This window comes from Aspergillus sydowii (assembly GCF_001890705.1).
Source record: "Aspergillus sydowii CBS 593.65 unplaced genomic scaffold ASPSYscaffold_8, whole genome shotgun sequence".
Taxonomy (NCBI): domain Eukaryota; kingdom Fungi; phylum Ascomycota; class Eurotiomycetes; order Eurotiales; family Aspergillaceae; genus Aspergillus; species Aspergillus sydowii.
This window is the reverse complement of record NW_024467866.1, coordinates 278075-289129: the sequence shown is the minus strand read 5'-3', so window position 1 is coordinate 289129 and position 11055 is coordinate 278075. Positions and strand designations below refer to the sequence as shown.

The following is an 11055-nucleotide window of genomic DNA, read 5'->3' as shown; positions in this document are numbered from 1 at the left end:
AGGATTTGAAATTTTTTGGTTTTTTAAATCATTTAAGGCGCATTGAAGTCTGCCCTCTTNNNNAATCAATTCTTGCTTCGTTTTACGCGCTTTTCGTGGCATGGTGGGTAGTTGAAGTTGGTGGGTGGTTGACGCGTTTGATTTTTTGGAGTTGCACGAACCGACCGGGATGCACGAACCGACCGGGAATTACGTTATAAAGCTAGTATTAAGAAGTAGTAATCTTAAATATAACATTCTTACTAATTTACTTATAGAAAGTAAACTGCTAAACGCATTCCTCACCTGTCACAGCATTATATTCACAGACCGCCCTTTCTATTTACATGTGCGGCATTGCAAATATATCAAAACCTGAACACCTAATGGCTGTGAATGTCCTAGGGGTTCGCACGGGCCCCAGTGCTGGTACTGACACCGGGGGTATTAAATGCTTGGTTGTCTGGCCCTGATATAAAATCCAGCTCGGCTTCCTGTCGCTTTTTGGGTAGTGCCAGGAAGCTCATAGTCTTGAACACGACTAGCTGGTTTTTAAGAGACACGGCTGCAGTCCGTACTTTGCGCGAAAGTGGCCGTAATGGCGCCAGACTCCCAGCTGTGATACCCAGACCTGCTTCGATATTGGACCATATAGCCACCTGGTTCGTTGCATCTGCCATGATGGTTAGAGGGGAGTGGCGTATGAGGTTGCGGGGCTGCGTACGCAAAAACTCATCGCTTTTTATAGAGTCCAAGAAGGGAATACGGACGATTACGGCGGCGCTCGCACTAGACACAAAGTTATTCCTACTCGACAAAATCCCGGTAGTGGAAACGCACACGCAGCCAATTCCGAGAATCACGGCAACGCCAATCTTTGTCCTGTGGCTGGCTCTCAGAGGACGTATCAAGAAGGCGGGTAAGAGGCCGATTGTGAGGTCGCATGCAGCGGCTACAGCGCTGTAAAAGTACGTGATGCCTGTCAGAAGGTTTGTGTTCAAACAGTGGCCTTGCATAGTCAGGCGCTCCCAGTAGTACTCGACAGGGCTGCATTGGAAGACTGTGAAGAACAAGAAGACCATTCCCACTGCAAATGAAAGTATCGAAACAACGTAAAGAATGATGGCATGCACACGCTCGAAGGTGAAGCGAAAGAGCTGGGTGGTAATGGATTGCCTCATGGTCGTGGTTGACAGGGTGTAGAATATTTGACCCAGCCACCAGCACTATGGATTCTCGTGTCAGGGCTGGCAGGGCAGGGCTCGCATAGGAGTGCATAATCACTCACAAACATGGCACGGCGAAAGTCTGCTGGACGGTGCTCAAAGTATGTCATTTCCTTGCCGATACCGGAAATGGCGCCCAAAATGCCGCAGATGGCGAAGGCGATGTTGAAGACCTGGGCATAGTCAGCGAGCCGCTTTCATACATCCAAATTCGAACTTGCCATTGCGATAACCATGAGGCCATCGTCCCACCCAAAGGCCTTGACAACCTGTAGACGCACGAAACACCGAAGACAAACAGTTAGCAAAGACACGGCGAGCATCACGGCGACGACAATAACAATCCCATCGCTTCGCCCTCCCAGCATAGTCGGCAGATATCAAATTCGCCGTCCACGATGGGGCGAAAAGGAAACAAGAATATCCCAATCATCGTTAATCGTACTTGACGTCACGTGGTTATGCCCGGCCGTCGCGTGTCCACGGTTGAAGAGGAGAGATTCCTTGGATCAGTTCGCTGGCAAGTCCAAGCTATCTCCGCGCAGTACATACAAGCGACCGGGTAGTACCGTCAGATCCGTAAGTGAGTACGGTACTCCCTTCTTCTCTTAAGGTGCCTGCGCAATTCAGCTGCCACTGCAAAATCTTTGCCACAGTACAGGCATATTCTCATGCAGTGGGCGATTCTCAGCTGGGCGTCTTGCGTTGGCCAGTTACTGCATATCTCCTGATGTTCCCAAGAGGCCGTTGTCAGCATCAATGGGCTTCCTCTGCTTTGACCCCCGAGTTTGGAAAGTACACGGCTTCGGAGAGGACGGCAAGTGTGAATACGGTGCTCCAGAGACCGTGGTACATGTTCTTGTGGACTGCCCGAAATCAAAAAAACTTCGGCACAATCTACAAAAGGAAATTGGGGGCGGCATGCAGGTTCCGCAGAGAAACATTGAGCAGCTCAAACGATCATACTGGGCAGACAACTACTCACCTACCAGACTTGTCTTAAGATACAGATACACGTTTTGGTGAAGTCCACACTATTAGTGGGATCAGTGCACCATGTCCGACAGGAAACTTATATGACTCGAGTAACCAGCATTGGTCTACAAGGGTGCGAGTATTGGAAATGCATCCCGAAATGCAGCATCTGGGATCATTGCAATGCCGAGGCCTTCTTTCTCCCGGGGCCTTACATTCCGAGACTAAAAGCGAACTCACCTCCGGGCCGAGATGGAAACTGCAGGCACGATGCCTTGCGCTACCCAGCTCGCGAAATAGCCGTGATCTTACTGTATACTCCTGCGCACTACTAGTTACTGTCGCAGGAGAGTAGTGGCGAATAGTCCTCGCCTCCAACGCCTTAGAAATGACAATATAGCCGACTATGATTCAATACTGTATGAAGGAGCGAAGGACTGGGCCCTAAAAGCCTCTGACTACTCCGGAACCTCCTGTATCCACAGTACATTCACCGTTTGTTCGTCTCGCCTACTGTTGGTTTCCGTACGCGAACAACCTTGTCGCAGTTGAGCAGGCACTGAGGATCAAAAGCCAGCTTCAACTAGTTGCACATGTAAGTTTAGTACCTGGATTCCTAACAGGATGAAAGGAGGAAGACATAACTCACCCGACGCATCGCATCCACGGTGGACACGCCCAGCTCAGGGTCAAGATAGTCTCTCTTGACTAACCCAACCCCGTGCTCGCCGGTTACGGTGCCCTCCATATCAATTGCGCGCTTCACCATGCGGTGAACAACCGCTTCTGCAGCCTCTTTCTCAGCGTCGTTAAATAGTATCATTGCTAAGTTTCCCGGTTGAATAGTCAGTAAGCTTCCCTTAAAACGAAGCCACGCGAACAACAGCGATGAAAGGATCACCAGTTTGGCATGTAGGTAGTGCAAGACTCACCGTGGAAATTGCCATCGCCAACATGGCCACAAATTCCAGCCAAGAGACCATTGTTAGCAATGTCAGCCTTGGTAGCCTCAATGATATCAGGGAGCTTGCTCATTGGCACCGCCACGTCAGTTGTCCAGAGATGGTCGTCCGGGCCTCTCCGCATGGCCATCACGCTCCAAAGAGCATGCTTCCTAGCACTCCAAAGCTCCGCCATTTCCTGCTCATCTTTGGCAAACATGAACGAGTCGACCGGGGAAGCGAGCTTAATACTACTACTGGCGATTTCCTGCACGAGCTTAATGTCCTGCGCAACAGCCGCGGTGGTCGCCCCGCCAAATTTGAAGAACAGAGTTGGAGCCTCCTTCCATTGTCGAGAGGTAGACCCGCTTTTGTTGATAAACTTCATCTGCATCTCATCCAGTATTTCAATACCAGCGACAGGTATACCCGCCTTGACAACCTGGGCAGCACAGTGCGCAGCGGCGTGAATGCTCTCAAATGTTGCCACAGCCACATTCTGCGTGCGCGGTCGCACAGCCAGTTTCAAGGTGGCCTCTGTGATCAGGCCGAGCGTCCCCTCGCTTCCAATGAAGAGCTTGTTCAGGTCATATCCAGCGCTTGACTTACGCGGGCGTTGTCGAGTCTGAATTACAGTCCCATCGGCAAGCACAACTGTCAGTGCAAGGACCCACTCACGCATCGTGCCATATCGGTACGCATTTGTGCCCGAGCATCCTGTGCCCACCATGCCACCAATCATAGCACCCGGCCCAGGGTCCGGGGGAAAGAAGAGCGCATGCTTGCCTAGTTCTTCATTCAGTGTTTCCCAGCCTAATGCAGGCTGAACCACGACATCTAGGTCGTCTGTGTGGAGCTGCAGGATCTGGTCCATGCGGCAAAAATCAATGCATACCCCTCCGTAGGTAGGCGCAAAATGGCCCTCGAGGCTCGTGCCGCCGGAGTATGGGGTAACTGGGATGACTCGACGGTGGCATACTTTCATGATCCGCGAGACCTCGTCTGTTGTGGATGGGTAGAGGACGATGCATGGCTTTTCATCATCTCTGCGTCTGTACGATGACCAGTCGGAACCAGCATGTGCTTCTAGATCTGCTGGTAGGGTCGAGACGTGTTCTTCGCCTAGAATTTTAATGAATTCCAAGCGAGCGGCGTGGAGATTCGATGGGGTGGTGACGTGCTTCAGAGGCTTCACATCAGAGAGGTGTGTTGTCGATGAGACCACAGAAGAGCGGGATGAAGACGAGGGGGAAAGCTGGAGCGAACCCAAGTAGTATGCCCCGGCTGAGATAAAGACAGTCGCTGCACAAAGAATCATCGTTAAATGACCTGCCTTGATAATAGGGTATTGATAGGGCCTTGTCTGGTCTTGGGTGACTGGGGTTCGTTCTGTGCGCGCAGCACAATTGAAACGCTGCTGGGGAGGTAGACGACGAAAGCATCTCCGCTGCTGTGATGTCCAGATAAATGAGCGTGTCCAACTTGGACGAAAGGCCCCTCTCATGATAGGCATGATTGCGCAGCACATGAAGAAGAAATCCAGTCAACGGCGGCATTCATGCGCTACTGATATTATCTTTCGTCTATCGGCCGACAGGACTAGACTCGGCTTCTGCGGCCTCCAAAGTCTACCCCTTAGCGCACGCTCGAGCTCCTTCAAGCCGGCCGAGAGTCGGAGGGTTGCAAGAAACTCCGACCGCTTGACATAAAATCCTAGATATAGTACTCACCGATGGATCTCTTATTCAACGATAGCCCAATAAGGACCTTGGACACATGTTACAGTGATTAAGGATTATGCAGTCTTGTTTGAACTCGGCCCTACCAGAGGCGAAGGTAGAGTCTTAGGATCCTATAGATGAAGATTCCAATCTAGCCCTCTTTTCTTTGCATTTCTTTTCTTTTCTTTTCTTTTTTCCCTTCGCACGAGCCTAAAACTCCAATCAACGCTGGATATCCAGCTACCAAGTCATCTGTCTACTTTACGCATCATATATTTTATAGTGACTAGCTGCAGTCCCGGCGTGTTAATCCCACGACAAGCTGATGTTGCCAATGATAATAAGTAATAATCTTCCGTGGCATGGCTTCACTAGGGTGAGGACGAGTGATGTATTTTGAGGCATCTTGGCAATCCCAAAGTGTTTACCCATGGGTATGTCCCGAGGAAGAGCAGGAATACCAACTGCAGTTCCTATGTCGCCAGGCGGACCCGGATCTACGGATTTGTATTGTGAAACTGCTGACTGGTCTGTGATATTGAGTGATATGCGAGTCACATGATACATAGAAACGTATTACACAAATAAAATGCTTATACTCCATGACTCCGCTAGCTAGACCATCGACCACGATCAAGCCATTAGAAATAAAGGATGTCGTCAAAATCCATCCAGTCTTGGGTCTGGAAGATTTCAAATGGGAGGTTTTGCGTTGTACTTTGATAATCAAAGTCGAAAACGTAAGGCTCTGGCCGTCTTACTTGCTCGGACACTGCAACATGACGTTAGCCTAGGAGCAAGGAGAAGATAGAAGGAAAGAAAACATTTCCACATCAATTATCTGAAAGGGAGCCTTACCAACGTGAGTGGGCGCGTCTGTTTGTAGTCCAGAAAACGCAGTGTTGTTCGTAGGTGGACCTTTATAAAGATATGGCCTGATGTTCATACGGTCAATAAGCCCCTCAATTATACGCTTCGCTTTTTCTGCCGCTGAATATACTAGCGCTTGACAATCGAGCGACCAAAGGCAAACCTGCAGCGCCTGTGCAGTTCCCGAGCTGGATTCCGGCGCGTCATTGCAGTATTTAGCCAGGACATGCACATGGATCGTTGCAGCGATGTACGTTGTATATGATAGAGTGAAGGGGGCACTGCGGACATCATATGACTTGGAATACATTTGTAAAAGAGCAGTAATTTCACAGGCGGCACTGCTGCACAGACTGAGAGCCTGATGAGCGCGCTCAGGGTCGGTAGAGTGCAAACGCGTATCTGAGACCAGACGCCGGTGGAGAAGGATGACCAGCGCGTTTCAAAGGGCCATGCAATGCGTGATTAGCGCAAAGGCTGATTAATCACTCGAGCCTTACAGCATTGATATATGGCAACAGAGTCTGAACAGCGTGATTAGAGGAATCAGAGGCATCAAAATCTATCTCTTTTGGCAGATTGGCTCGCCAGGTCCTCAAATCAGTCTGGAGTTTAGGGGAATCGTCAGATATCTTCTTCAGAGGCTCGGACCGTCGTCTTTTAACGGCATAGACGCTGCTGTATATACGCTACATGATAGTGCTTAGGTCACAAAGCTTTCGTAAAAGTTGTATAGATCTCGAGGGAATCACTTTGTTAACAGCAACCTGCGAAAAAGACACAAAGTCATATGCCTCGTAATCCTCAGAGTCATCCGAAAATTGTAGTGGAACATTAGTATGTGCAAATCGTATGCATGGCTGTCTCCCCTGGTACAGACATTGAAGTTTATCAATGACTATATATCATTAGCGATAATGGTCAAGCTCAACCAAGGATAATTCTGGTTCACCACACACAGAAAGATGCCCAGAAGAGCCGCCGCCCAATCTCCCGGTCCTCAGTGGACAGACAGGTTCTACCTTCGACATGTAGACCAAGATCGATGACCATATTGAATGCGTTTCTTGCGTATAGCCAAGAAGTACTTCTTTCATCGCCACGTGTGAGCAACGAACTGGCCATAATCAACATCGCCTGTATTGTTGGGATGCTGCTTTTGCCAAACTCATTTCGTAATAACTCGGTGAAGCGCTGGCGAAATGACCAGCCACGTGTATCCCGTTCATCGTTGCACTGGATCTCAGGTCGTGGGCTGTGTTTGGAGACTGTATATAACATTGCATTTAAAAGTAGCTTTGAAAAGTAGGGACCATTTGAAGCCATGTCGCGCATGAATTCTGGCCTAAAAACAATAAGCCCCGCATGAAGATGCCGTGTCCAATATAGCGACAGCAAATGCATGCCCAGTTCGGGATCAACGCCGTCAAAGTCTAGTTTTCCATGTCGCATGTTCACCATATCCATATACCCTGGTATGGCCCTAGTAAGCCCAAGACCATGTGGGGCAGCCTAAGAGACCGGTATAATGCATATATGTTTCGGGTGCAACATACGTTGTTTTGCAGCCTCAGCGACGAGGAGATCCTCTGTGTGGTTCCACCGAGGGCTCCGAGGGAGATGGACTGCCGAGTTGTTCAGTAAATACGCTAGTTTCGTCATAAAGGGCACTTGTAGGTCCATGGTAGCCAGGCTGGCCGGTTTGAGGTATCTCGGCCAGCTGTTCCTCAGCTCCCTTGGTCTGTAAATCATGATGCTTGTGATACGTAGTAAAAAGGTCCGGGCCACAAGTTGATGATTGTGGTTGTGATGCCCGCATAATCGGTGTTGGTAACGGAGACAACGCATCCATCGAACCTGAACAAGGTAGCCAGCGGACAGCCTTTAACGGGTGGGCAGCTGTTCTTGTTCAGTCCTCGCTGAAGATGGGCACTGTTAAGCTGGTTGCACAATCTTGCGGCCTTCTTAGTAGCGAACAACTAATCACAATCTCCCCGGACATTAAGCCACACACAGTGTGCATAGCCAAAGATGAAATGGATGGTCCGGCTGGAACTCTCAGAAGCCTCTGTACCGATTCTACATAAGACAGATGTTCAAGGTGTCTCGGATTTTTATTAGGTGTATTATGAGCTTCGTCGTTTCTGACACCTATTTGTGATTGCAGGATCACAAACTATTACTAGCAAAATACTCGCAGAAATGATATTTGAACTTAGGATTGTGACCAAAAGGGCGTAAAACGAGGCGTATTTTAGTCGAACAGGAAGCTAGGATTCAGTTCGCGATGAAAGCTCCCAGATACTATGGAACTTGGGGGATCAAGTCCACCGCTGGAAGAATGGCGAAAAAAAAAAAAAAAAAAAGGTTTCCCCTTCCAGCTTGCCCTTTATTGTTGAAATATCCAGGCTTGTCATTCTTGGAGAAAACAAAACAAGGTCTGGCAAGCTCAACGCTACGTGGCACCCTTGCGGACTCTACTCGCGGCGTTGGTTCGATTGTCACGATGCCACACCTCTAGCGTTTCTCCAAGGGATAGCTGGAATGGCAGCATGGTTTTATGCCTCAGCAGAGCCTTTGATGATCTATCAATATGCCGATGAAGGGTCTCCATTTTACGCAGTCCGCGAGTTGCGCTCTTTCAGCCATAGGGCAGGCATCTTGGAGATCTTCAAGATACTGGCAAAGCGCGCAAAAATGGCGTCAGCCGTCACCGCCATGGTACTTCTCGATAGTTCAGAACTCGGTCTGCGGTTAGTGAGACTGTGGTCCTTTTATCGTACGACGGATATGGCGCCGAGCTCCACAATTTTGGAAGCATCTTGATGGAAGGAGTCTGGTAGGAAAGCCCAAGGCTTGCCAGGGCAGCCGTTACCTCGGCGTTGATGTGGGAGGACATATTAAAACTCTGGTGGAATTGAGAATGGCTTTACAGCAAGGGAACCCTTCGTAGGAGTGGGTGAAGTTCTTAAGTTGACAGCCTCATCGGGTTGATGCGTGTTCTTTACTTCTTCTTATCGATTGATCTGGGCATTACTTATTACAGACGGGTAGGCGTAGCTGTCCTCAAAGCTGGAAGTAAATCCAGGGCTGTGCATCCGGCGTATTCCAGCGTTGCGGATTGAGCTAATATTTGATCAATAGGTGGAAACCTTCACCAAAACTAAGGCGTTGAGGAGGCAAACATGCTTGGAAACTGAGTAGCCGCATCACTTCGCCTACCTTGAAACGCCAGACTCGTGTCTTACGGTCACCAGAGGCGGACTGCTGGGCCCTGGCCCTAGACGTCTGCTGCCACCTCACCCTTTTCTGCCCCACCCCCCAAAATCCACATGATGTATGACGTCCATGATGCTAAACCCCGTCGAACCCAAATGTTTTCGAGCTCCCGCGCACTGCATGGGTGCAAGCCGTATCGAGTCTCTGAGTGCGTTGTATCGACGGAACAGCCCAAATTAAACTCAACGGGATGAGACTGGTTAGGACCTGCTGCACTTGTCATATTCTTGTAAAACTGCATCTTCCAAGAACGCATGGGGAGCTTAATAACTCCTATTATAGAATATTCTCAACTTTGGCATTGACCAGACTTACGTTCTCCAATTATCAACAGCACGTTCATACCTCTCATCAGTAGTCGGGGATTTATCCTTGCGGCTGACAACATTCTATTTTTTAATAGGCTCCGTTTGATATTCTTCTATAAATCCACGCAATTTTGCAAGTTTCTGAAGCAGTTCAAGCTTCTGATGTTCCAATTCCTCTTTGGATAAGGCTATTTCGTCACATGAGTGATGGGATAGGGGAAAATATAGATTAAGTAAAGATAAAGATATCTCATGTATAGCTGAAAAGTATTAGATATGAGTAGAAAAGCTCTCGCTATTTAACTTAAGCCTGGAGGAATCAAGGTAATGGCTCAGATTTTCTTTCTCACTCTTCTCACGTTTCCCCACCATTCCTTACCCAGGTGCGTAATATTCTCACCCTGCTATAACCTATCTCACCTGCACTCGCCTAAGTCTTAGTGTTTATTACCCTGAAATGCAGCGAGGCACCCAGGGCTTATATTACTTCTAGCTAGATAATAGTGGCTTAAGTACGGCTGAGCGGACGAGAAGCCCTGTTTTCCACACCCTGTGGTCGTATGTACTAGTGTAAGTATAATTAAGATTAATGTAGAGCGCCTGCATGGTGTTCTTTCTGTTCTCCCCAGCTTCAGGCTTAAAGTGCCATCGTTCGGGATTCTGCAGCGGGCGGCTCCTCTAGGTACAGTGAATATTGGTTCAAATCCTACCACCGATAGGAGAAACCATATCAAACGAAACCCTGACATTTCCTGTGCCGACAACCATCATTCCTTCGAGCTTATAGAGGTTACGAAAGACCATGAGATAGGTACAACTGATTAGAGATTCTACAATGAGATATTACTCTCTTCCCATCCATTTAATCATTCAGTTACACCTCTGTATTGTCCCCGGACAAACCGGTCCTTGTCAAATTGTGCAATTTATATAGGTTTCCATCCACTCATCTGTCCTCTTTAAACCTTTTCAAGCGTCTTAGGCCTAGGCTAAGTAACTGCAAACCTAGCCAGGGCGGGTAAAGAGTCTGACCTCGGAAACATAATCCGCACTATAGTGGACCTTCTGGATACCACCGACACGAGTATCTCCATTCGAGTCAGGCCCCTGGCAGTTGTCCCGGATGCCAGCAACCGCCTCGCCAGCGACACGGGCGTAGAGACCACCGCATTGGGGTCCCGCACAGGGGAGGTTATCGCTGAGACCGCACTAGACAAGTCAGTCAGTAAGTATATAACTGTTTGTTTATAAAGGCAAAATGTGGAGTTAGGTATCATACTCGGTAGGAATCACCACAAAGCATAAGGCCAGCGCCGCCGCCGCCGGAGTAGGCCGTGATGGTTTCGCCGCAGCCGCTGCCGGTGTTGCAGAGTCTGTCGCCCTGGGGAGCGCCGCGGAGTCCGTCGATGAGCTGGTTTACATGGTGCAGGTAGGGGCTTCCGTCGCTGGTTTCGCAGACGTATTCGGTGAAGGGGTAGTCCTGGGCCACGGCTGCGGCTAGGAATGCGGTAAGTAGAGTAATGGGGGCTCGCATGTTGAAGGGTTGACTTGTAGTCGGATTTTCCTTTCAGTGAGTTTGGGATGGAATGAATGAATGGATGGATGGATGGATGGGTTTCTTTCTTCGCTGGTCGTTTACCCCTTTATATAGGTTTCCCATCCCCTAAGTCCGCAGTGTTATCGCCGACATGGCATACTACTGGAATGAGGAATTTTCTCGTTACTATACAATGTTTTGTTTACTAGCACGAATGAA

At 49.0% G+C, this 11055-nt stretch overlaps 4 protein-coding genes across 4 annotated transcripts; all 4 read right to left on the bottom strand.

The window, feature by feature from the left end:
* Positions 1 to 280: 280 nt before the first annotated feature.
* Positions 281 to 1972, bottom strand: ASPSYDRAFT_47151 (uncharacterized protein). The gene is made up of 5 exons (XM_040847377.1): positions 1427 to 1972; positions 1268 to 1378; positions 820 to 1205; positions 704 to 768; positions 281 to 652 (listed from the first exon to the last, which is right to left on the bottom strand). Exons 1-5 carry the CDS (start codon positions 1571 to 1573, stop codon positions 381 to 383), a joined length of 981 nt encoding a protein of 326 aa, XP_040700681.1. The 5' UTR covers positions 1574 to 1972; the 3' UTR covers positions 281 to 380.
* A 607-nt stretch (positions 1973 to 2579) lies between these two features.
* On the bottom strand, positions 2580 to 4639 carry ASPSYDRAFT_47150 (FAD-binding oxidoreductase). The gene is made up of 3 exons (XM_040847376.1): positions 3113 to 4639; positions 2830 to 3005; positions 2580 to 2763 (listed from the first exon to the last, which is right to left on the bottom strand). Exons 1-3 carry the CDS (start codon positions 4437 to 4439, stop codon positions 2671 to 2673), a joined length of 1596 nt encoding a protein of 531 aa, XP_040700680.1. The 5' UTR covers positions 4440 to 4639; the 3' UTR covers positions 2580 to 2670.
* Positions 4640 to 5148: 509 nt separating this feature from the next.
* ASPSYDRAFT_59339 (fungal specific transcription factor domain-containing protein) lies at positions 5149 to 7179 on the bottom strand (the record flags this gene model as incomplete). Its single annotated transcript, XM_040849682.1, has 5 exons — positions 5149 to 5372; positions 5791 to 6085; positions 6213 to 6401; positions 6495 to 6610; positions 6672 to 7179. The coding sequence occupies 5 exons, from the start codon at positions 7177 to 7179 to the stop codon at positions 5149 to 5151; spliced, it is 1332 nt and encodes a 443-aa protein (XP_040700679.1).
* A 2773-nt stretch (positions 7180 to 9952) lies between these two features.
* ASPSYDRAFT_133885 (uncharacterized protein) lies at positions 9953 to 10908 on the bottom strand. The gene is made up of 2 exons (XM_040840654.1): positions 10579 to 10908; positions 9953 to 10508 (listed from the first exon to the last, which is right to left on the bottom strand). The coding sequence occupies exons 1-2, from the start codon at positions 10831 to 10833 to the stop codon at positions 10305 to 10307; spliced, it is 459 nt and encodes a 152-aa protein (XP_040700678.1). The 5' UTR covers positions 10834 to 10908; the 3' UTR covers positions 9953 to 10304.
* Between the last annotated feature and the right edge of the window lie 147 nt (positions 10909 to 11055).

Bases quoted from the DNA above. Each gene is read 5' to 3' on its own strand.
- ASPSYDRAFT_47151 (XM_040847377.1), bottom strand. From the start codon at position 1,573: ATGCTGGGAGGGCGAAGCGATGGGATTGTTATTGTCGTCGCCGTGATG. The intron at 1,206-1,267 runs GTGAGTGATTAT...GAGAATCCATAG, and splicing joins ACTTTCGCCGTGCCATGTTT to TGCTGGTGGCTGGGTCAAAT. The intron at 769-819 runs GTGCGTTTCCAC...CTTTGTGTCTAG, and splicing joins ATTCTCGGAATTGGCTGCGT to TGCGAGCGCCGCCGTAATCG.
- ASPSYDRAFT_47150 (XM_040847376.1), bottom strand. From the start codon at position 4,439: ATGATTCTTTGTGCAGCGACTGTCTTTATCTCAGCCGGGGCATACTAC. The intron at 3,006-3,112 runs GTGAGTCTTGCA...CGGGAAACTTAG, and splicing joins TGGCGATGGCAATTTCCACG to CAATGATACTATTTAACGAC. The intron at 2,764-2,829 runs GTGAGTTATGTC...ATGTGCAACTAG, and splicing joins CCGTGGATGCGATGCGTCGG to TTGAAGCTGGCTTTTGATCC.
- ASPSYDRAFT_133885 (XM_040840654.1), bottom strand. From the start codon at position 10,833: ATGCGAGCCCCCATTACTCTACTTACCGCATTCCTAGCCGCAGCCGTG. The intron at 10,509-10,578 runs GTATGATACCTA...TGACTTGTCTAG, and splicing joins TTTGTGGTGATTCCTACCGA to TGCGGTCTCAGCGATAACCT.